The sequence below is a fragment of the Rousettus aegyptiacus genome, unplaced genomic scaffold (assembly GCF_014176215.1).
Source record: "Rousettus aegyptiacus isolate mRouAeg1 unplaced genomic scaffold, mRouAeg1.p scaffold_m13_p_7, whole genome shotgun sequence".
Classification (NCBI taxonomy): Eukaryota; Metazoa; Chordata; class Mammalia; order Chiroptera; family Pteropodidae; genus Rousettus; species Rousettus aegyptiacus.
Genome location: NW_023416310.1, coordinates 84062732 through 84087210, shown reverse-complemented (window position 1 = coordinate 84087210; position 24479 = coordinate 84062732). Strand labels below are relative to the sequence as shown.

The 24479-nt window shown below is 41.6% G+C and overlaps 1 protein-coding gene across 11 annotated transcripts in view; it reads right to left on the bottom strand.

Annotated features, from left to right (window-relative positions):
* Positions 1 to 24479, bottom strand: part of EBF1 (EBF transcription factor 1) — a 369063-nt gene that overhangs the window by 109798 nt on the left and 234786 nt on the right. For 6 of the 11 annotated variants that reach the window (XM_016167041.2, XM_016167042.2, XM_036224245.1 and 3 more), the window contains exon 8: positions 11624 to 11765. In XM_016167041.2, the coding sequence (XP_016022527.1) occupies positions 11624 to 11765 (142 nt within the window). The remainder of the gene's footprint in view (positions 1 to 11623; positions 11766 to 24479) is intronic. The other 5 variants (XM_016167043.2, XM_016167045.2, XM_036224247.1 and 2 more) reach the window with 1 other exon arrangement.

Genomic DNA, 24479 nt, shown 5'->3' with positions numbered 1-24479 from the left:
GTAAAATCTCTCTCTACCTTCTTCTATTTCCAAGTTCAGAAAATGGCATCCTAATGTAATACTGCAGGTGCCAAATTAAACACAAGAACATCGAAAACCCTGCCAGACTTCCAGGCTGAGAAGCTTTTCTATTGTTACAAGCTGGGCTGCTAAACACAGAGTTCGAACATCAATGCAAGTGATAGCAGCACTACGAGAACTTGTAATTTTCAAGTGTAGTGTAGTTCCCCTCCGCTGTCATTTGCAATCTGGACATTGTCCACCTCGATGCTGTTCAATAGAACTTTGCACGTGTAAAGAAAATAATAAAAGTTTACCGACTAAATAGGTTATCATAAAACAGTACCTTAATAACATTCTTCTCAACCTTTTTGTTTTTTCCTTCTGAACGACAAGAGTTGGATTCCACAAGCTTTAGCTAACCAAATCAAGAAGGGTTTCTAGGGTCCTGCCAAAGTTGAAAGGTAGAGGAATCTGAGGTCTGGCTTTATAGATTTCTTACACAGAACAGTTACTGGAAGAGCACAGCTGGTTTGATGATTCGGCCAGAAGATTTTAGCAAAGAATGACCAAAACTGTATTTCCCTCCTCGACTTAAGAAATGATACAATACATTGGAACTGCTGCAACATGTCCCCCTCACCCATCATCCCACACATAACACACCTAAAAGCATCTGCCTCAGGCCCAGCACATAGTAGGTGCTCATTATCGCTGGCCCCCCAACTGTGCTCAAAAAAGGAAGTAGACAAAGAATAATAGAGAATTAAAGAAAGTTCTTGATTTATACCAACCACGTTAATTTTAACCAGTCTTCTAAGTAACAGCCAATGTCTACTTTTATTTTTGTGTACTTTACGTATGGTCCTCTGTTGAAATGTCTATTATTTTGCCCCAAGGTCGATGGAAGAAACCGATGCGTTGAGAAGAGGCCCCAAACCTGACAATACCTTTGCCTTTATTCCCCCATGTTCTCCCCCAGAACTGTGGGTGAAGAATGTGGGTTTGAACAACTGGTGTCCTGCTGATTGCAACTGTCAATTAAACAAGCCGGCAACACAAAAGCATATGTTCACGTATAAAATATTGATTAATTTTACAGACTGGGATAAAAATATATTAGTAGTTGGGTTCTGCTTTCATGCTTAGTAGTCAGATAAGTATTTGGCCAATTCAGATCTATTTCTGTGCCCCATGGGTTCGAGAGTGTTACTTTTGTGTTTCACTTTTCTTTTCCTTCTCTGGTTACTGTCTGGTTTCCCATGTCTTTCGGAGCCTCTGTTACGACTTACCAGCGGCATATGTTTAAGTGGGATTTTAATTACTAGGTCATCTCCCAGCCGAGCTGCCCAAGGCAGGCTGGCATAAAAGTTCTACAATCCAAGCCTCAGACTTTCTCTTGTCTCTAAGTAAATCTTTTTTTTTTTTTTTTGAGGATGCTAAAATCATGCTGATGGCATCATATTCATCTGATAAGGATGATGATCACCTAATTTCTATAAAGTTTCATTTCTGTCCACCGAGCATTTCAAGTTGCAGGGCTGGCACAGGGAGATGAGATGGGGTGCCCGATAGCGTAACGTGACACCAGGATTTTTTATCTTAACCCAGAAAAGCACCTTCCCGTGTATCAGTGCACGTGCCAGCTAGCGTTCCCTGGGGATTTAGCAGAGCTCTGGCTTTTCGATTTGCCTTTGAGTAACGCCGTCAGTTTGCTTCAATTGAAGCAGGAATTATATTACATGATCGAATAGCAGGAGAATGTCTCTCCACCTCTGAAGTCCAAGGTGAGGGGCCTGGCATTGACTAAACAGTGGAGAAGAACAGTGGTAATGACCGCCCTGCCTCGACTACTTGGAGGTTCAAACACGCTGCAGTAACGCTCTCTCTCTTTGGCCACAACCGATTCTTTGAAGGATGGCCTCAGTTTCCCCCATTTGCTGGACGGAGAGAATAACAGCACTGCCCTCCCATGGTGGTTAAGAGCATTAGAAGAGAAGAGACAAAGTACTTAGCACTGAATCTGATGCTAGTAAATGTTCAAAGGCTGCTATCCTAACAGAAAAATCACCACTCAAAATGCTGGCTTGAGCTGGCATTTTTGCTGGGCAAAGAATTCTGTTAGCCAAAGAAAATACACTGAATCCATACCTCCAAGGAAAAGAGAAACCAACTGATGAGAAATTTCCAAACTTCTTTTCTCAAAAATGGATCTCAGACCTAACCCGCCTTTCCTAGTAGTCCTCCCCAAAGCTAATATTTTGCCCCCACATGTAGTTCTGGAAATGCTTTCCCCTATGCCTGACATGCTCTCTCTTATTCGTTTGATGAAACATTACTCATTCTTGTTTTAAAATTTTGAAAGTGTCCCTGATTCTCCTAATTTGGCCGGGTCCCCTCATTTAAAGCTCTCTCAGCAGTCTGCATTGCTCCTTTACAGTGCATGCCGTCATTATACTTTAAATAATTCTATGTGCAATTATTTGCTTAATATCAACACATAAATATGCACACACTTCATAATATCAATAGTTGTCCTTGCCTTGTTCACCTCTGCATCCCTATTTTCTAATACTGTAGGCGGTCAATAAATATACGTTAAATACATGACTGATGGAATGAATGAATTAGCAAATGAACTAAAGAAGAATGTTCAGAGTTGTGAAGATATTAAGGAATTAAATCAATTAGCTTGAAAGTTGAGAACTCTTCCAGTGGTTATTAACAATTGCCACTACACCCACACTGGGCTTCCTCAGTGGATAAGCGGTGGCTCTGTGGAATCTGGCTTCCGAGGCTGATCTGGCCCCCAATCCAGCTGCAGACACTCCATTCTCTTGGGGGTTAAAATTAGCACCCGTAAGCTCCCCCCTGCAATGGGGTCTAATCATGCAAGGACCCAGGTGGGTCTTGCTGACAGATGTTAAGGTTAGAAGGAAGGGTAGCAGCCAGATGAGAAAACAGAGCCACCCCTTTCCGGAGGTACCAGTACTTCCTGTCTTTAGGCCTGGCTGGTTCCTGCCTGCCCCACCCCTCCCCCATGCATCAGTTTCAACACAGTTGCTGCTCTTTCTGTCATTTGAACTCAAATCCTATCTCGGAAATTGATGGGCGATTCTGCCCCTGACAACACAATGTCAGCTTTGCTCAGTGTCCAGCTGGTTCCGTATATATTATCATAATGTGCTGCCTAGGTGGACCCTGGCTGATTCTCCCTTGACTCAAATCCTCCTTTCCAGATTAATTTCTCCTCTGTAACATGCAGACACTACTTGTTTAAATATAAAAACAGAGTTAATAGCTTGCGAGACGTTTTGATTTTTAAAATCTTATGAGGACATATAGTCTATTCTAAAGGTAAACTGAGCTAAAAGATTTTCCTTTAAAAAACAATATTTGGCTAAAAATTAAAAAAAAAAAAAAAAAAAAAACTGTTTCCCAGGCTCCTACTGTTTCCTGGTGACTTGAAAGAATTATTACTTCCCCCAATCCTTAACAACTCTCAAACAGTGTTTCCCAAACTTCGGTCCTGGTTTTGCTCCCAGTACCACTAAAGTTATGACTTAGTTATTATTTAGTTGCTATTCTGTTTAGATTAACTTATTTTCTCTTTAAAAGCAGTCTTTCCCTAAGCAGTAATAGCTGTGAGATCATGACTTCGGAGTGTCATGTGATTTTTTTTCTTTTGCATTAAGATAGATATACAACTATTTAAAAAAAAAATTTCATGCTTTCCAACTATCACCTAGAATCATCCCATATACTACAAGGGAAACCCTGTCTAAAAGTTCACTGCTGACCATTGAGTGGGTTCAACACAACACTATCTCAGCTGAAGGAATTCAGAGAGAACGTTGGATGAGAGCTACCTAAGGCACAAGTGGCCATGCATGCCACACTTTGTGGCTTTCCAGGCCTCCTGGAAACCACTGTTAACCTCCTGCAGAAACACCCAAGATGAAGGGAAGCAGGCTTCGGATCTGTCCTATGGAAGGACCATCACCATGACATTGTAGGGGCCACTCACCAAAGCAGTGTGCGTGTGTGCAGCACCTCACAGAATTGGCAGGGCTCGAACAACAAATCATCATGGCTGAAAGGGCTAAACCAAGCCTCTCCCCGCCTCCTTAACAGATGAGGAAACTGAGGCCTGAAGAGAGCAAAGTACCTACCGGAGGTCATGCAGCAAGACAGTGGCAGTGCTCTGTTCTTATTTATTTCTGCATGCATAACTGAAAACGTCCACGCAAAAATGTTTCAAACCCACTCCTGGCCACACTGCCCCTAAATACCTTATCTTAAGATTTATGAACAATATAGAGAAACTTTCATTTGCATATTTGCCTCATCTGAATCTTCCGAAATTCTCATGAGCAAAAGTCCTGTGGCAATGAAGTAGAAAGAGGCCCTGGGTCTGGAACAATTATGTAAATAAATACAACTGGAATTACCACGCTTTTGTAATGAAATAGAAGATAAAAATTTATGCTTTAAAAGAGTCAGTCATTTCTGTCCAAAACTAAGCGGAAAACATCATTCTCCTTCCCCACCTTCCCCTACACACTTTGTGCTTATTAAAATAAGTTAGGTGTGGCTCACTCATTTATTAGGTCACACAAAGTACCAAATACTAGGAGTTTCCCAGAGCTGACGAGTCTGTCAAGAAATTGATATAAGAAAACAGCCTCCCCAAAACCATGTCAGTTTCCCATGTTATTTGCAACGTGGGATTTAGTAACCCTTCAGTACCTTAACAAGGATACTGCTGATATCGTAATAGTCACTTAACTCACAATCTCACGGTTTTCTCATGGTCTCCTTTTTCTCTATTTTGCATACACGCCAGGGAGCCCATATGGTCAACATATGATTTCTACAGAGATGAGTTAGAACATCCTTGCGAATAAATAAAATATTACCAGCCTCCTTCTTATCTTGCCAGCCCTGTAGACAACATGCCGGTCATCAAATAAAATCAGCATTTTCTTTATTGGACTAGCAGAATGTGGTATTGCCATGGGAAAAATAGGCCATTGAAGGAGAATGAACTATAAGGTAAATATACTCAGTATGCCCATATAAAAAAAAAAAAAAAAAAAAGATATGCTCTGGGCTAACTTTTGAAAGTTCTATTTATGATACCAGCATAATTGCCTTCTTTGTACTGAGAAAAAAAACTAAGAATAGTGGGATAGAAGATGTAAGAATTTAAGCACAGTGGATAGAGCAAACAGCAGAGGGTACAGACTCTGAAGTAGTGTTCTCTGGGCTTGAACCCTAAATCTGCTACTTATTTGCTGTGCATCTCTGGGTAAGTTACTTAACCTCTCTTTAACCTCTGTTTCCTCATCTTGCAATGGGGGGTGTACAGTGCTGTGTGCCCAGCGTAATAAGGGCCCAATGAGTGTTTATTGTCATTATGCTCAGTACTACTATTACACAGAGCTACACGGTTAGGTAAACCTAGAATCCAATCCCAGACCTAATTCTGATTAGTTTTCTGGCTTTGGGGAAGTTACTGACCCTCTCTAAAGCCCAATTTTCTCATCTATAAAATGGGGATAATAATTGTTATAGCTCATTAGATTTATTGAAAGATTTGGTGAGATAATATAGGCAAAATGACTACCATAATGCTGGTACATAATAAATGCTACAAACAATGTTAGTTGATATTAGTCCAAAAACAACAGCAATGATGATGATGATGATGATGATACATATTACTACCTGGCCTGGTCATCAATAAGCAGAACAGCAATGTTGGAGCACTCTCCTTTGTCAGCAGTGCTGTTGGTGGTATCATATGCAAATAAGGATAACAGAGATCACCTGCTTTGCAGTGACCTATGGCTCATGAACTCTTTAATCTGCCTGATGCTGAGAGCTTGCTGGCTACCAAGGCGCCAGTGTTAGGATTTCCGGCGTTACCTGCTTTATGGATTACTCAGGGGATACACGGGAAATCACTCTTGACTTACATCCTTGTTCATTATCTTGACTTCTTGCCGTGTCCTTTCTATCGCAAGGGCAGACAAAAGACACCTTCCCCACTGCTCAAAGAAAAAAAGCCCGATTCGATGCTTGAAAATCTGGGGCCTTCGTGCTCTATTTTATGACACATCTGGATATTCTTAACCTTAATGTTCTGTTCTTGCATCTGTCTTGCTTTCTCAAGTAGGAAAATCAATTGATAAGATGTAATGTGCCACCCTCAGTAACAAAAGATGCTGCTATTTTTCTACTTAACCTTGACCCTTCTTCACCTAAACGCTTTTGCTTAAGCGGGTCTGGCTGGAATTCTGCACCAAAACCAGGCACGTAAGGACTGTTGGTTGTCTCAGGGTCACCCTCCCGGTGGCCGGGAACAACAGGAGCCACTCCGGTGTCTTTCAGTACTTTGAACTCATGTAAGCAACAGCCTTTGTATATGCTGTTCCCTCTGCCCAGGAATTCGTGTCTGTCCTCTTTGCCTGGCGAAAACTTATTTATCTCTCGGGTTTTAACATAAATGTGATTTTTCTCAAAGAAGGCTTCCCTGAAACCTCACTTCTCCTCACTCCTTTCATGGTCCCTCTTACCCAAAACTCTAATGAGTTAGTTAGTTGTAAGTTCTATTTACCATCTTTTGCCTCCATTTATATCACGAAGTCTATGAGGACAGGGAATGGATCTGCCTTGTGCTACTGCACTTAGCTTAGTGCCTGGCATACAGTAGATGTTTAGTATCAATGAATGGAGGGAGGAATGATTTGAAATCCACCTTGCTGACAATGTATTCCTTGGCTGGAGAGCCAAAGAAAGGGCCCTACTAGAAATAACCAGTGGACTTCTCTGTTCTCCTGAAGCCCTGTCCCTCCAAACGTGCCTCCTAAAGAAAGTGCAAGACCAGGGAAGGCATGTGTCGGCGGCTTCAGTTCAGAGGACCAAAAAATAGTGCATGCAAAGAGGAGTTCTAGGGATGGCCCGACTCAGCTGTCATTGATCACATACAAAACTACAACCACAAAAGCAAAGTAAACTTCCTAGAGTCACACAGCTAGTTAAAGGCAGAGTTGGGACTAAAATCTAGCAGTCCAGTCAGACAGCCTGATCCTCCTTCCATTAGATTCAGCTGATACTAACCAGCCACTTCTTAGGCTCTCGTACACAGAAGGGAGTCGAGCAGGCCTCTCCTTCCACTGGAAGCTCCACACTGTCTCTCGAGGAGTAATCTCCCTATCTTTCTCCACACGTCCGTAAAACAACAAATTTACGTGCAGCTGGGCACAGGGAGTCAATGAGGCTGGATACCCAGGGGTAACCAACGGAAGCAAAAACTGCTTCTGTCTGGAGCGAAAGGATTAAAGGAGGTCAAATGCTAAAGAGCAAGGATAACACCATATTGTCAGGGACAGCTGGAAGGGGGCACTACAATGGAAAGGTCAGAGCTCACTGGCGGTGGGGAAAATCTGGTTCTGTTTCCCTAACACCGTAATTGGAGCAAGGAGAAGGGCCCAGGGAGTCTATCACCGCTCTTTCTTCTACAAAGTATTTTTAGTTTAACCAAAGCCCACTTTTGTTTTGATTTGATTTATTTTGGGAACCTGGCACATTTACACTTCACATCTCAATCTTTGTAATTGCTTCGAAGGGAAACTCAATTCATTCGTCTCTGATGCCCACGAAAGCTAAATTTCCATTGTTTTCCATTTTTAAAAAGCGGGGATGTTTAAAATCTACATTTGAGCCAAGAAACCAAGTAGGACCTCAGGTCAGAACTCACGAATATAAAAATGTTGGTCTTCTAAAAGCTCTTTGATTAATAGATCTACTGATTTTCCAAATAAACATGAAGACCGTACAAATTCACAATAATAAAAAATATCTCCAAAGCTGAAGAACACCAGTTGGGGCCTTAAGCCCACTCCTGGACAGGGCACCTCCTGATGGCCCCCTGAGCTCCCTGACCCGCTCACTTCCCCAGGGACCAGCGAGGAGGCAAGTCCTCCAGGGCGCTAGAATGGAGAGAGGGAGAGTGAAGAGAAGAAGGGAGGAAGGGAGAAAAATCCCATGCGCGCCAAAATAAAAGTCCCCTAAAAAATGAGCATTTAAACGGCTTGTCAGATGGCTTCCTGACAGAGCCACTAGAGTGTACGCACAGGCATTTGCATAAATGCTGCCGGTGAGTTCACCATAGCTGCGAGCGCTAATGGTACATAAAGTAATTTAGTCACTTCTCCCGGCATTCTATGTCAGAATGATGAGCACCGGCACTTTGCCTTGTTGCATATTAGATCATTAGATAATAAAGTGTTAGCGCATGCAAGCTGACAGGGTCCCTGCTCTGTAGCTTTGTGAGGGCACCACATTTTGCCAAGGGGGAAAAAATAGAGAAACTGATGCCACAACTGGCCTTAAATTCAAGTCAACACAACCTGAAACTCAGAAGAACAATAAAAACATCAACACTCCCCAGGCCCTTTGAAGATCCCCAGCACATGGTCCCCAGAACTGGCCCAAGTGATGGGAGACAGGGTGGGCACTCCAGCCAGAGTTGTATGTACATTACCACTAGGGGTGACAATTCAGCGTCTTTGGCCCCAAGCCTACGCTTTTTCAAAAATTGGAACCCTGAGAGCAGTGACGTGATGTTCTAAGGCTGCCTCTCTCCCCAGCTGTACGTCTTCCATAAAGTTACTGAAAGAGGAAACCTTGCTAGCTTGCAGTCTCCCATAAATATCCAGCCAAAGAAAATCTCACTATTTTGAATGAAGAGAGAGAGAGAGAGAGAGAGAGAGAGAGAGAGAGAGAGAGAGAGAGAGAGAGAGAGAGAGAGAGAGAAGAGCACGCGCGCGCGCACGAGAGAGCGTGCGCGAGCAATTACCACAAGCTACAGCATGCAGGGATTCACCCTCTTTGGACCAGGCGAGATTCTATAGAATAAATTCGCCTTTGTGAGTTCTCTTATCTGAAATACAGGACAGCTATTTGAGCACAAACGTTTGCGAGTCCGTGGGTCACACAGGGAAGCCTGCATGGATGTAAAGCATGGTCTCTGTCTCTCTTAAATGCAGGAGGATTGAGCCACATAAGAGAACTTTCCTCCAACTGTCTGACAAGCGGGATATAAATGGAGATGCGCAGAGTAACTCAAAATAATTCAGGCTACCTGTAAACGAGATGGTGAAAAGCCCAGAATGAGGGGAAACGAAGGCTCCTACAGGCCACCTAAAAGGCGAAAATACTTGGCATGTCTCACTGTATGGCAGCTATTGGAGGTGGAGGTGCAGGGGTGGTGGGGCCGAGGGGTGAGGCGTGGTTCTGTAAGTCTTAAACAGGGCCATCTCAAATAAGATTTTTCAATAGCAAGATAAAGTATTGTCATACCCCCCAAATCAACATGAATTAGCATCTAGGTCCACTCCCACACATCACCAATGAAAGAGTCCGCAGTCACCCTTTGCTGAGTGGATATTTATGTAGCTATCATCTTGAGGTGTCTACATGAGTGGGTGGTTATGTGTGGTTGGTCGATTCATTCTACAGAGAAGCAGATTTCCATGTTACTATCATTACTAAGAACCTTAAGGAGGCGTCTACCATTTTATTCTTCTGCAGACAAGTGAAGTAAGGCGTTGGAGAGAGGGAGGCCCCCTTGCTGAAGGAGGTAGGACATACCCGCCCCTCCAATGATGATTAATCATTAATAAATAGTGAAATGCCAACATTTTCTTAAATAATGTGCTAATAGTAACATGGCCATTTATAGACTGGTAAACTGGAACAGAGGAATAAAGTGTTGTCTTTAAAAATTTAGAATAATATGATATTGCAACTTAAATATTTATACGTACACCTAGAGGTGAGAATATCTAAACTGGGAGGAAATGTAGAGATATTTTAATCCAGAGACCACAAACTGTTGGCCTGTGGCTATATTCCTCCTAATGACATTTTTTCCCTCTCTCCTCTCTTCAGGGTTTAAAAGTTACCAACGATGAAAACCAAAGAGATTTTAATTCTTGGTCAAAAGGGAACATCTGGCTCCACTGGGCTCCTGTGCCCCTTGGCGTGGGGCTGGGAGCGGCAGAGCATGAACTCGCCCTTCTTCCGCAGTCCCCACCCAGCCCACTTCCCCTGTGTGACCTGCCCCCACCCAAGGCACACATTTTCACCCTGCCCCCCACACCCCTCCACAGATCATCACCTTCATTTTGCCAAGAAGGAACCTAAGGATCTCCAAAAGTAAGTTGACTTGTCCAAGGTCACACAACGGCCAAACGTGAAACTGAGAAACTGAATTTAGGTTTCCTGACTCTTATTTCAAGACTCTTTCCTCCACATCATGACACCCAGTAATGCTCCTGACCTTCATGCACGAGAGTATCCTTTCTAGCAGGTGGTTTTTGTTAGTTTGCGTTGGGTTCTTTGGTTGAGGGATGACTTGGATGGTGTCACGGGCTCTCTCGCTGGCCTCCCAAAAGCAGGAATGTGAGCCGAGAGTGGTTTTCGCTTGGAGCACATTTTGAAACTGTGAAACCATGACTGGCACATTTCAAAGTGACAGTCAAGTCTGTCCCCGGACAGGGCAATAACTAACCAGTCACAGTCAAAAACAAGACTTTAGCTTTTAGGCCAGTGCTCTCCGAATTGCGCCTACTGAGTATGTACCTATATTTCCTTCTTCCTTTCATCTAAACATCTCTAGTCACACAATGCCTTAACTGACACCAAAGGTATTAAAAAGATAATATTTCTATAAAGTGAGGATCAGAATAATTTTAAGAACAGAAATGGAACTAGGAACGTAATCATGAGCAGGTATTTTGGATGGCCTCCTGCAAAAAGTAATATCCACCCATCTCTGCACTAATGAAACCGCAAAAAAAGCACCTTTTGAAAGATGATGGTTTACCTTAAAATCATTGTAGAGCTAGATGTTGTGAAGAATCACTTCTAAGAATGTTACATCTGGCTAACTAATAAAAGTACAGTTTGTGTATTCCTTAAGCAGAAAAAAAAAATCAGGCAAAAATGAGGACAGTGGTGTGTTTATTAAAGTGGGATACTGGCAGGGAAGGGAGTTTTTTCTACCTTATGAACTACATCATGCACTGCTCAAGGCCCATGGTAATCTGTATGGTAGTGTTTAGAAAAGAATCCTGCTGACCTAGCAAACTGGAAAGTGAAGTGGGGAAATGAATTAAGAGTTTAATTTGAAGAGATTGAAGAAAATCTAGCATACTATTGGTACTCAGTAGTCTCAGTCACTGTTTCTTGGATGGATTCATGGATAGATGAACAGATGAATGATGGATGGATAGATGCATGAAAAATGGATGGATGGATGAATGGACGTACAGATGGACACATTGCATATACATGTAGTGCAGAAACATTCAGACATACACTCAATTCAGCCCTTTTTCTTTTGAGTGGCATTTCTAGGGTACAGAATGTGCAACAAGAAAGTCTGGGACACAAAGACATCTTCTCGTCTTTAAATATGCAGCATCGATATTGTTCAACAAGACTCTTAAAATTTGAAAGGGGGCAGAAAATGTGGTGGAGCCGGAAGAAAGAAACCAAATAAATTCACAGTTAAAGTAGCAATGCCAACCAATGAAAATGATTCGCCTACCATGTTCCAGATAAGAGGGCGTACCTTCCGAGGGGTCAAGCCTCCGAGCCCTCCGCCCGTGCTTGGAGTTATTATGGACAAACATGTTATCAGAGACTGCCAGGACATGGCCATCCACATTGACTGTCGTAGACACCACGACCTGGAGACAGAAGAGAGAAATGAATGAACATTTTAATATAAAAGCACGGAGGGTAATAAACTCAAGTTAAATAAATAACAGCTGGGAGCTGAAGAAAATTGCATAGCTATTTCACATAATAACTGGTGCTTATGCTGTACAAGTCTAACAAGAGGAGCTATTGATGAGGGGGTCTTTGGCATGGAACGCTTTTGATGCAGTTTTAAGTAAAATTGCACAGTTTATAGTTATACAGCAGAAGGTACACTGTTAACCATAATTTTAACAAGAGGATCTTTATTAGCATATTTTTTTTACACAAGGGTGGTTGTGTTTCACCTAAATTACCCTTCAGTTTAGACACTGAAGCAGATATCACAGTTGATCATGCAAATAAAAATCTTTTGAATCTTTAAAATATTCCCTCCCCCCCACCCCCGCCCCACTGTGTCAGGGTTAAGAGGATAGAGTAATGAAAAAGAGAGGGTTCAGTGAGAGCTGGGATGTAGCTTTCTCTCCTGGGTATCTTTTGGGGGTTTCTTGTACTTTTGTCTTCTCACATTGGTTTAGCTAATCAGACCAAAGCCCCTTGAACCACCCCCTCCCAAAAAAAAATCCCTGCTCATTAACAGTCTTCGATCTGTATTTTAAAGCAAAAAAAAAAAAAAAAGAAAAAAAGAAAAAAACATAGTGGCACTGGTCCAAGGTTCAATTCAGATACCCTGGCCACCTCATAAACTGACTCTGAACCTGGTTTGCCAGAAAGGACATGAGCAAAGGTGTTTTCTCAGAGAATTTCGACTAAAACAATGAGAAGAAATGACCTACACTTCTCCTTATATTAAACAGGGAAGAGGATTAAAACTGAAACCCACAGAGATATGTTTATTCATGCGACCTCTTACAACCAAATATAATAATTGTCTGTAATTGCAGCTTCGGCTCCCACCTCATGCTTTGACATGGGAAACAGCAATCAGCCAGCTCCCGTTTAATCCACCTATTATGTTGACTAATTAACTTTGCTCGACAGTTTATTTCTTCCTCCATTATCAGCCCCTGTCAGCCGCAAGCACCCTGCAGCATAGGGGGGACCTCGGGCTCTTTGATTGATCACCGATAGATTGACATGCAGATTAATTTAATTAGAATCACCTCACTTGAGAAATGAAAGACAATGGCAAGAGGGCTAATAGATCTGCTCTCATAATGAGGCGAACCTCCAGAGCCAAGGCTGAGGATTTCTGATTTATTTTGCTCAATTCCCCAGTTGCTTGGGAAGACTCTCGCTTTAATTGTTCTTGGTTTTGAGAGGCATTAGCCTCTGAAGAGGTGAAATGGTTTACAAGGATTGGCACATACTCAGGCCCCCTGTTTCTGAGGAAGCCTTTTCTCCAAGTTGGCGAAAGGAGGCACTGACTTCGCGTCTTGGGCAACGTGGCAGTTTCGCCACCTGAGTTGGGCAGAGGGGAAAATGGGCTGGGCCTCGGCTGACGCCTGCAAATTGTCGGCCCTGCCTGACAAAGTGGCCCCCTTTGTGGGCCCCAACTGCCGCCAACACCTGCCATACTTAAAAGTCCCACTGTCTCCAGCTTTGACCTAAAAGCATCCTGGGAAATATGGCAGATTTCCTCTCCCGCTGCCTCAAAGATGGCAACAAACTGCAGGCACCGAGCACACTGCTCTCGATAGAATCATGGGGTTGGGCTGATTTGATTGACTGATATTTTGATCTAGGCCCGCCCCTCTGCCCACCTGAGGTCCTGCCCCTGGCATTAAGCCCCTAGAATCTCTCAGACCTGGATATAGAAGTCAGGACACAGTCCCTGTAGTCATCCCACTGTGGGGCCTCCCAGGGATGACAGCAGGGGAGGGCTTCCATGTCGTCCCCTTAAGTCCTTTCTTAGTGCCCTTACCCTGACTTCGGGCAGGACCTGGGTCCTCCCGATTTTATTTTTTAACTCTGTTTTATTTAAATGCAAAGTAAACAATTGACAGCATTCTCCTTAGTCATTGTGAAACCCAAAATTCCGGTTTGGGCAAGTCATTCAAGGGAAGAACCTATAAGTTCGAAGGAGCAGTTTGCAGAGTAGTTTTGTTCTTTCTTCGTGATTAACCAGATCTGACACAGCCTGAAGCTTATGTGTATGTCTCATCAACTGTAGGTTAATTTAAGAGAAAAAGGAGATGGAGGAGGAAGAGGAGAAAAAAGAAGGATCTACTGTTTTATTTTCAGAGTATTATGTGTGGTGACAGAGTCCATATTATTTAAGGCAATGGAAACTCACTTTTCTTTTTAGTTAGGGAGATGACTTCGTGGGACATTATATAACAGAGCTGGGTCTTTCAAAGAAATTTTGATTTACTGCGAGACCACAATTGAGTGGTCACTGGAGTCGTTAGCTGAAGAAGCTATAAAAGGAATCCCAAACGGTCTCTGTTTTCAGTGTCAGGAAATACAGAAAGTGGTTATTCTAGATGTCTGTCTTAAGAGGAAAAAAAAAAAAAAAAAAGCCATGACAATTCACCATGCACCTGTAAGACAAAGCACCACAGGCTTAAGGCTTAAAATATTCAGTACCGTTTAAAGACATGTCCATCTAATTCTTACATTGAACAAAAATGATAAAAACTGTTAAAAAAAAAAAAAAGCTACACCCCATGTGTCTTCTTCTTGGCAAAAGAAAAATCAGCAAGACCACATGTGTGATAGAATCATCTCATTGAAAGACCAATTAAAACTGGAGAAAGATAACGCAGAGGCTCCTCATGCCTTTAATTTCTAGAAAACAACCTAATATGTTCCTCAAAGACTCATGACATAATACATTTTAACTTCCCTATCCCCCAAATAATTTCTCTCATTCTGATTTGGAAGTGATAGGACATATTTAAATAAAATATATGCTTCAATTAATCCACAGAGCAACTTGTAAATTTTTAAAAATCTGTGAAATGCAAAGTGGGCACCGAAGTGTCCTTTAAAAAAATAGGCCCATAGTAGGAGGGAAAAGGGCCTTTACAGTCTAACACGAGATTAATGAGGTGCTGACATATTCACGCAGGCAAGGGGACAGACAGGCCTGCCAAATCGTCAACCTTCCCAAATTTTGTCAACAAGCTCGGCTTGAATTCGGGACAGATAAACATGGAAAATGATTTTACACTGGGCCCCACCGCCCCTTCCCTCTCTGCCCGCTTCTTCCTTCCCTTGCCTGGGGAAAGAGAGGAAGGGACTTGGAAGACCAGGAATATTTAGAATTTTATGATATCTGTTCTAATGAAACCTTTACTCTTTAAAATTAAACTGTCCAATACAGTAACCGCACACTATTTAAACGAATCTAGTCAAATTTAAAATTCCATTGTTCCTGAGTCTGCATAGCCACATTTCAAGTGGTCAGGAGCCACATGTGGCTAGGGGTTACTATACTGGACAGAGCAGATACCGAATATGTCCATCACTGAGAATGTTCGATGGGACAGTGCTGCTATAGAATGGTTTCGAAATAAATTGTTCCAATTTATTCATGAGGATGTCTAAATTACATCTCCCGAAATAAATATTAGTCTAGGTAGGCATGTTTAGGGCTGTGTACATGTGTATTTTTAAGAATCAAATTTCTATTTGGGGGAGGGGCATGGCTTTTTAATCTGGAGATGTGATGATGGACTCCCAGTGTGTTCCACGGTACCTTCTATCTGGGTTCAACCCTCCAGGTGAGGGATTCAGTGTGATGGGGATAAAAAGGGCAGACGAAAAGTCTGCAGCTACCCATGGACTTCAGAGGTTCAACACTGACACTTTCCATTTCTTGGCTCATCTCAGTGGTTCAGAATCTTCTCTGTTATATCCTGGATCTAGATAGCCCTAAAGATTATTATTTTTACTATTTCCCCTCCTCTATTTAGAATTGGGAAAAATTCAACAGCAAATTTATGAATCTTGACTCCCAAGCTTTACTGGTTGATGTGACTTTGGCCAGGTTAACTTAACCTTTCTAAGCCCCAGTGTCCCTGACTCTCAAATGGAAATACTAATAGTACCTAACTCATAAGGTCACTGCAAGGCTGACATTATTTAAAGTGCCTGTGTGGTTCCTGGTTCACACTGAGCACTCAACAAATGTTAGTAACAGTACTTATGCAGTCGTAGCTTTGTTGGTGATTCTCAGCAACAGATTCTACAGAATGTGTGTCCAGCTGATAATCTGAAGCCTCTTGATTGCCATGAAGAGAACCCAGAACAAACTGTTATTTTAAATACAAAAATACAGAAATTACTTATTCTATATTCACTGTTCTATCAGTCTAACGATGAAACAATTTTAAGGACTTTTGTCCTCATGACATATAATTATATAATTTAAGCCTCGTGTGAATTACAGATTTCACCAATTTATGTAATTTTGCTTTCTAGAATCCATCTGCATCTTAGCCTGTCACATTCTAGGCTTGAAACTAAATGAAATCTTACTGCTTTGAAAATAGTCTATAAATTAGACATTTTATCAATTCAGTCTCGTTTTCCCAATATTTTATATAAATGAAGGCTGCTCTGGAAGTTTCGTTGTTGACTGGTATTTCCTTGCTATCATGCCTCAGGCTGTCCCTCTTCCCTTCGTATCAGGTAGGAGACCTTGTATGTCCCAACTATATTATCTAAGATTCATGAAGCATAATCTCTGTCTCATGAGCAGATTTGCAAAGACATAAGTAGCTAAATTCATTCATGGTAGAAGATCACATTTTAAAAAGTAGCAGCTCAAACGGGAGACGGGATTATGACAAAAGCCACCAAAAGAGTTGAAATCTGTACCCTTAAATAATTCTACAACAAATACGCAATCAGGGAAAATACTCTAACATAAAAAATATTTCCAATATTTAAATTTAGATTCTTTTAGTAGTAAGTACCTCCCTCCAAAAAAATAACCACTTTAGCAAGTTAATTTTAAATGATTATTATTTTTTTTAATTACAAATTTTAGTATTCAATGCTGATATATGGGAACTCAGTGTAAGGGAATTGATGCTAAAGTTGGTCTTTACATGGCTTCTTTATCTCTGGGTTTAGCTTATTCTATGTTTGCATTAATTTAGAGCCCTAGTATATGGCATTATGCATTGGCTTGCAGTACATGAAATAAAAGGCATTAAGCAACATTCCACGGAATAATACTCAGCAATAAAAAGAAACAAACTGTTGACACACCTGGATGAATTTATAAAGAATAATGCCAAGTGAAAAAAGTCAATCTCAAAGGTTTCATACTATGTATTATGGGCTGAATTATGTTCTCCCCTGCTTTCCCCAGCCCACCCCCGACCCCCCCACTCCCCACCAAACAAAATTCTTGTATTGAAGTCCTAACTCCTAGTACCTCAGAATGTAAATATATTTGGAATCAAGGCCTTTAAAGAAATGACTCAGTTAAAATGAGGCCTTTGGAGTGGGTCATAATCCAATCTAACTGGTACCCTTCTACAAAGAGGAAATTTGGACAGAGAGCCACCAGGGTGCGTGTATATGCCATGTGATGATGCAGCAAGAAAGTGGCCATCTGCAAGCCAAGGAGAGAGGTCGACGAGAAAATCAACCCTCCCGATGCCTTAATCTTGGCCTTCCAGCCTCCAAAACTGTGAGAAAATATATTTCCATTTTTAAGCTACCCCATCTGTGGTATTTTGTTATGGCAGCTGTAGCAAACTAATACACTGCACGATTCTATTCACTTAACATTCTTGAAATAAAATTTTAGAAATAGGGAACATATTAGTGGTTGCCAAGGGTTAGGGACACAGGGAAGGTAGATGTGGCTACTGTAAAAGAAGGGATGCTCACAATAGAAATGCCCAATATCTTGTCTATGGTGACGGGAATAATAGACCATATGACAAAATTTTGCAGAACTAAAAACACATACACACACAGATGACTACAAGTAAAACCAGAGAAATTTGCATAAGATGGGTGGATTTATCAATGCGTATATCCTGTATGAATACTGCATAGAGCAATGTAATATTACTATAGTTTTGCAAAATGTTACTATTGGAAACTAGGTGAAGGGTACACAGGATCACTCTATATTATTTCACACAACTGCTAAAGTTATAGCAATAAAAAGTTTGATTAAATAAAAGGTATCAGCAATCAGGATATCCTTCCATGGGTGAACGATATACAAACTTGCAATCAACAGAATGGAATATTATATAGCAATAAAGGGAAATGATTTATCAAGCTACGAAAAGCCACAGAGGAATCTTAAATGCATATTACTAAATGAATGAAGCCAATCTGGACAGACTATATAGTGTACGATTCCAACTATGTGACATCGTGGAAAAGACAGAAGTATGGAGAGAGTAGAAAGATCAGTGGTTGTCAGGAGTTTGGGAGGTGGGCAGCATCCTTCTAAGAAGAGGAAATTTGGACACAGAGAGATGAATAGGTGGAGCAAAGGGGGTTTTAGGGCAGCGGAACTATTCTATATGATTCTTTAATGGTGAATGTATAACATCGTGCAGTTGCCCAAGTCCATAGAACATATACCATAAAGCGAGAACCCTGTATAAACTATGGACTTTAGTTGACAATAATGTATCGATATTAGTACATCAAGTATAACAAATGTGTCACACTAATCAAGATGCTAATAATAGGGGGTACAGAGGAGGGATTAAGGGAGTCTGTGGGAGCTCTCTGTACATTCTCCTATTTTTCATTTTTCTGTAAACCTAAAACTACTCTACAAAATAGTCCCTCCCATCAAACTTCTACAGGGCCTCACACAGCCCACACTCTCCACCCTACTGTCCTCTGAACCACACTTTACAGACTCTTCCATTGTTAGCATGACAGGAGACCCAAGAGATCAGCCAACATAGTGGGTTCCAACGAACAGTTTTCAAATGTAGTGATGAAGATAAAACTGCAGAGGGGGAATCCTAAATTCATCCATAGCGATGCTGCATACTAAAATCCTATTCAGTATATTTCTGTCGTTGAAATGGGATCAGATCATCTCCATATGGAAACATGAGTTATCTCGTGCACACAAGAAGCTATGAATTGGTAGTTTCACATGGCTTTGAACAATTTTAAAATAGAGAGGGTGAATCTTATTCGACAGTGCCATGAAGTTGAACAATGTGTCATCACATGAAGTTCATAAGAGAAAACATCAAAAGGAATCCCCAGCAGTCATGACACTGTAATTCGTCCAATACCTCCTTTTACAGCTTGGAAAACTGAGGCCCAAAAGTATTAAAAACATCCTCAAGGCCATAGGACAAATTAAGAGCTGCAGCAAGCCTGAAGGGAAACTCGCAGACTCCAGGTCTGGTCCTTCCTTACCCACAACAGCCTCTGGCCTCTCAATCCACTCGACCTGGCTTAAATCCCCTCTCCCGAGACTCTCCTGGTATTTTCCAGTACACATCTCCAGCATCTATGTGGCTGACTACACTTTAAGTATTATTTACATTAAAATGGTCTGCAGCAGTGAGGTCTTCATTAACTTTGTCCTTTCAAATATCCTTGACTGATAGGGAATGAGATATTCTCTAAAACCTGCCTGATTGCTAGTTTCTCTCTGGTTGAAAGATCCCAAATAAGTCATTAAAAATTATGAAGGACGCATGAACCTACAGGATGTAACAGAGTGGAACTGCTGGAATAAGGGCACGAGCAACTGAATTACATTCACACTTTAAGGCTCCGGGCAAAGATAGCTCTTCTTTTAACAGTTAGATGAGAACAGACACCCCTAACACTTATGCTAAACTAATTTGGTCTTTGGGAAACTAAACTCACCTTCTATATCCTGAACTGTGACACATGCTAGACATAAAAGGCTCCTCAGTGCTCTGAGTCTGGTCCCCTCCGCCCCCCCACTCCCCGCCCTCTGGATCAGGATACTTTTGATGACTCTTGACGGTGTCATTGGCATTTAAATGGTTCTCTCAGTTATCTCACAAGCCATTTTAAGCAGCAGTGAGCCAAAACACACAAAATTGCCACGGATGCTCTCCGCCAAGGGAACTATGGCACACGGATGTTGAAATCAGGAGTAAGAAAATAGCATATTGGTCAACGACTCAGATTCCAGGGTCAGACGGTTCTGAGTCTGAATCCCAACTTCATCACTTACTAGGCTATTACCTTAGATAAGTCACTTAATCATAGGAATAAGTTGTAGACCTACTATGTACCAGCCACTACTCTACGTATTGGAGAAGCTGCAATGAAAAAAGGCAGATAAAGTATGCACCCACCAAGGCCTTCATTCTTAGCAGGAGAAGAAGGGGGTTGTCAGACAATAAGTAAGGGAGCAATGAAAGCAAATTTCAGAATGAGAAAAGGTTTAAGAAGAAAATAAAATGGGGAGGGGGCGATGCCTACGGGGGAGCGCTTTTTGATTGGGGAAGTGACATTTCGCTGGAATCTGAGTAAGAAGAAGTATCAGCCATTCAATGAAGTGACCGAGAAATTTCCCAGGGAGATGGAAAGTGCAAAGATCCTGAGGCAGGAATGAGTTCAGCGTATTGGGGAAAGAGAAACGAAGGGAGAGAAGGAAGGCTAACGTGCCTGTTTGGTGCAAAAGTAAACAAGGGAAGGAGCCATAGAAAAATAAATAAGGGGATACATGTGGAACGTTTAGTGTCTCACACGTAATAAAACTCTACAAGTTACAACTTAAAAAGTGGAAGAATATAATAATATTTTTTGTTGGTAAGTCTCAATAAGTATTGGCATCCTCAGAACCAATATCCAATGGCAACACGGATCAAACCGAACACTTTTCTATCTATCCTTTAATGTATTTTACATTTTTTCAATAACGACTGTACTTAATGTAGAAATTTATTTCCTCTAAGTGCAGAGCTACCACTCAACAAATCCAGTTCATAAGGATTCCTTCTCAGTGATGCACAGTTTCTGCCAAGGCCCAGCATAAGGCTCATGCCAAGATACATATTTGCCCAATAAGCCGTAATGGTTTAATATGTCAGGTTGAAAATCCACCATTTGTATTTACCATGTTATGTGAATTAATCCTGTATTCTGAAACTATCATTAGAGCTGCTTTCAGTATAATTAATCAGTGTGGTGCATCTTGAAATTATTCTGTATGAAGAGAGTGATTGCAGCTCGGGCCCCTAGCATTCTGTTGGTAAAGAATTTAATTGCAAGATGTGCTGTTTGTCAAAACAATATAAGACGAGAGTGGGGGAAAGTGGCAGAGAAAGAAACGGGATGAAAACATTTCCGTCCTTATTTAAGTGCTTTTCCATGCAGACTGAAAATGCAGAGGTTGGGTATGTATTTTAAGAATCCTCTAATGATACTCTATAACATATTGATTCAGAGCCTCTTTGCGTTTTTGAATAAATAACAAGCATCCTCCAAAATTTATAGAATTCACCAAAATAAAGGAGGAGGCAGAGAGCTGCCCTCTGAAGTCACTTCCCATGTCACTTTCAAAAGAACATACATTTTGGGGAGGAATTTGGGATGAATAGTTTGGTGGTTTCACCCCATATTTTCTATTCCTGACTCGAAATGACTCAGAAGGGAAGGGAGATACTTCATCTCTTCAGATAAACATGGATTCTGGGCTTGCTGATCTCTCTGCTCAGGAAATGCTTTGGGCTTGTCTCAAGACGATTTATTCTTATCCTTTCGCTTTGAACTTAAATCTTATCTCCCCGGAAGCTTTTCCTGGTCACCCACTCTAAAGACGGTTCCCATCGCCCACTGCACAGTTATTCTCTCTCATAATATCCTGTTTAATTTTCTTTAGCGCAATATTTATGATTTTTAAAGATCTGCAATTATTAATTTGTATACATTTGGAAGCTGATGGTAATTGTTCTGTACACATTCGTTTTCTCTTCTTCCCGGGCTGCACAACTAGACGTGAGTAGGCCTCCCTTGGTTACATATACAGCCACGTGAAAGACATCTAGCCAGTGGGATATGAGCAGACTTGACAAGGATCATTTCTAAGCCCAAGGTTTTAAGAAGTCCTTGTGCCCCCTCCATACGCTCTTCACCCTTCAGCTTGTTGAATGGGGCCAACCAGGTTCTAAAGGACAGTGGACACACAAAACAAAGAGAGTCCAGGTCCCCATATCACTTCCTGGACAAGATTCACTCACCAATAGTAACAGCTGTCTGGTACCATTATGTGAGCAAGAAATAACTTCTGTTGTATGTGAGCCATTATATATTCTTTGGTCTATTTGTTACAGCAGCTAGTATTATCCTAACTAATAGACCCCAACTCGAATACAAGTTTCATTAGGACAAACTCCCTGTCTTTCTTGTTCATCACAATATACTCGCCACCTACTACATCAATAAATACTACTGAGTGCATGCATGCATGAATGAATCACTATATCTTACATTTATATTCATATGTAGTCATAGATCTAACATTTATACATAGATATAGATTTATAGCCTACGGGAAAACTTTGTTGAAGACATAAGATGAATTTGGAAGTGCCTACTTCACAGCCTCCAGGTTTTATAGTATCTGCTGTGATGATAGCTTGTACCCAATCTTGCTCCTCCTCTCACCATCCTCATTCCGCCAGCCCCAACAAGGAAAGCTATTGATAAGGATTTAAATCTTAAGCTTGACAACCTAGCTCTTGTCAGTTAAAAACCAGACCCGTGACATGGTTTTAACACAGTCCTCTGACATTAGCATCTTTTTAGTGTCAAGATGAAGAAACTGGCTCATTTAGTCACAGTGAATTTCCCCCTGTCATGAGCTGTTTCCATACCTAGCTTACCCCGCCTTCTCCCTTCCTCCCTACCTCCCCACACCCACTAGACCTGAATGAAGCCTGTATCCACTGTTGTATTTAAGCAAGTTTGTTACCCTAACCACAGCCTGGGGATTTCAAAAGAAAACATCCATTGTAAATTTAAGAGGAAAAAAAAAAAAAAGATTGTACCAGATTTTCTGCAAGGTTTATTCCATACTGCCTTCAAGTATGAACACAGCCAAGGTCTGCGGAAAGTGATTAATTTCTTGCAAACGCTAAGGTCACACTAATTGACATGACCTGTGTAATTAAGCAGTCTCTGTTTACACACCAGAAGCTCAGCCGCTGTGAGGCTGAGTTTGCTTGACAGAATGTCTTTACATGTCAAGAGATCAACAACCTTTCTTATGTCCTCCTCAGTCACCTACACAGGCCCCTGATTGCTGTTCAGAGGAGACATGCTCTGGCATGGCTGTATGAAGATCAGGCTGGCCTGGTAAGCATACAAAATGGGATGAGATAAAAAGAGCATCCGTGATGATTGGAAGAGCTCACTTAATAGGCAGGAGAGCACATTTTCAATCAGATGTCTCCAGGTCTCAGGTTTTCCAAATAACTGAGAAAAATCATGTTGAGATGTAAAGAGTAAATCACAGTTTTCTCATGCCAAAAGGACACTCTCTTACTCCTCAGAGGCAACAGCAGCACAAAACTATTTGAAACTGGCTTCCCAATTAGTGTGCTATGAAGGAAAATGGTAGAAATTTTAAGTCTTGTTCACAGGAAAGCTTCCCCACAGTCACCATGACACATCTCTGTCAGCCAGGACAGCTTCAGGGAAGACCGACAACCTTCCCCTCCTCAGTTCAGTCCTGGGAGTGGGAACTCTGCAGGCTTCCTTAACAGCGCTCTCTGAGATTGCTGGGGCCACTTTTCTCACGCTCCACCTAGATCAGGGGTCTTTCTTGCCCTTGAGAACTGGCCCAGTCCTCCACAGGTTAAGTGGAGCTTGGGCAGTCTTCATAGCAATCGCTTCTTTTTCTGAAGTTCACATAAGTAAAAACCGACCAACGCTGTAACCGTGTTCGGAAACAAGGTACACACACCTCTTCCCTTCCACACAGCTCTTCCCTCTGCTTCACAGACTTTGGGGGCGTTCCAACGCCCTCCATGCAGATGGCATCTTTAGGCTCTGTGAGGGTGAACATCTCTTTTGCAATGACTTTCCCGAGATTCCAGCACATACTCATGGGCAGCCACAGTGGCTCTCAGAGGTTGAGGGACCCCCTATTGCCTCATCAAGTATCTGCCTACAGTCTCTGGACAAGCTCTCTACCGTGAGATAGCATTAGATAACATCTTGGTCAGACTGGTTGGGGTGAATCACTGCCTCGCTACTTAATTAAGCAAATTGCTTAATTTCTCTAAGCTTCAGTGTCCTCATTTGAAAAATGGGACTAATCCATATTTGCACATTCCTAATAAGAATACTGTAAAGATAAATATATGATAACTCATGTAAATACTTAACATAATATCTAAGTTAGCTTTATCATCATCATCATTACAGCCAATGTCCATAGATGTACATCGAGGTACAAGTATGGACACATGTATTTATACACAGGTATATGGAACACACCGAATGCAGTGACACAGTATAAAACAATCATCTCCCCGGCCCTTAATACAGTTAGGAATAAACCAAGACAGGAAACACAGGAAGAGAAGCCAGCTTGGGATAGAGGCACAAGAAAAAATAAAAAGAAGGATTATGATAGAGTGTAGGACTCACTGAGTTGAAGTTACTGGAAATACCCAGCAGGTAGCTGTTTGGCTAGGTCAGAGTCTGGATGTCAGGTCTCAGGGAACCTGACTCAGGAGTCCTCAATACCCAAAATGTGACTAAGATGCTAGAGGTAGAGAAGATGCAGAAGAGAGCCT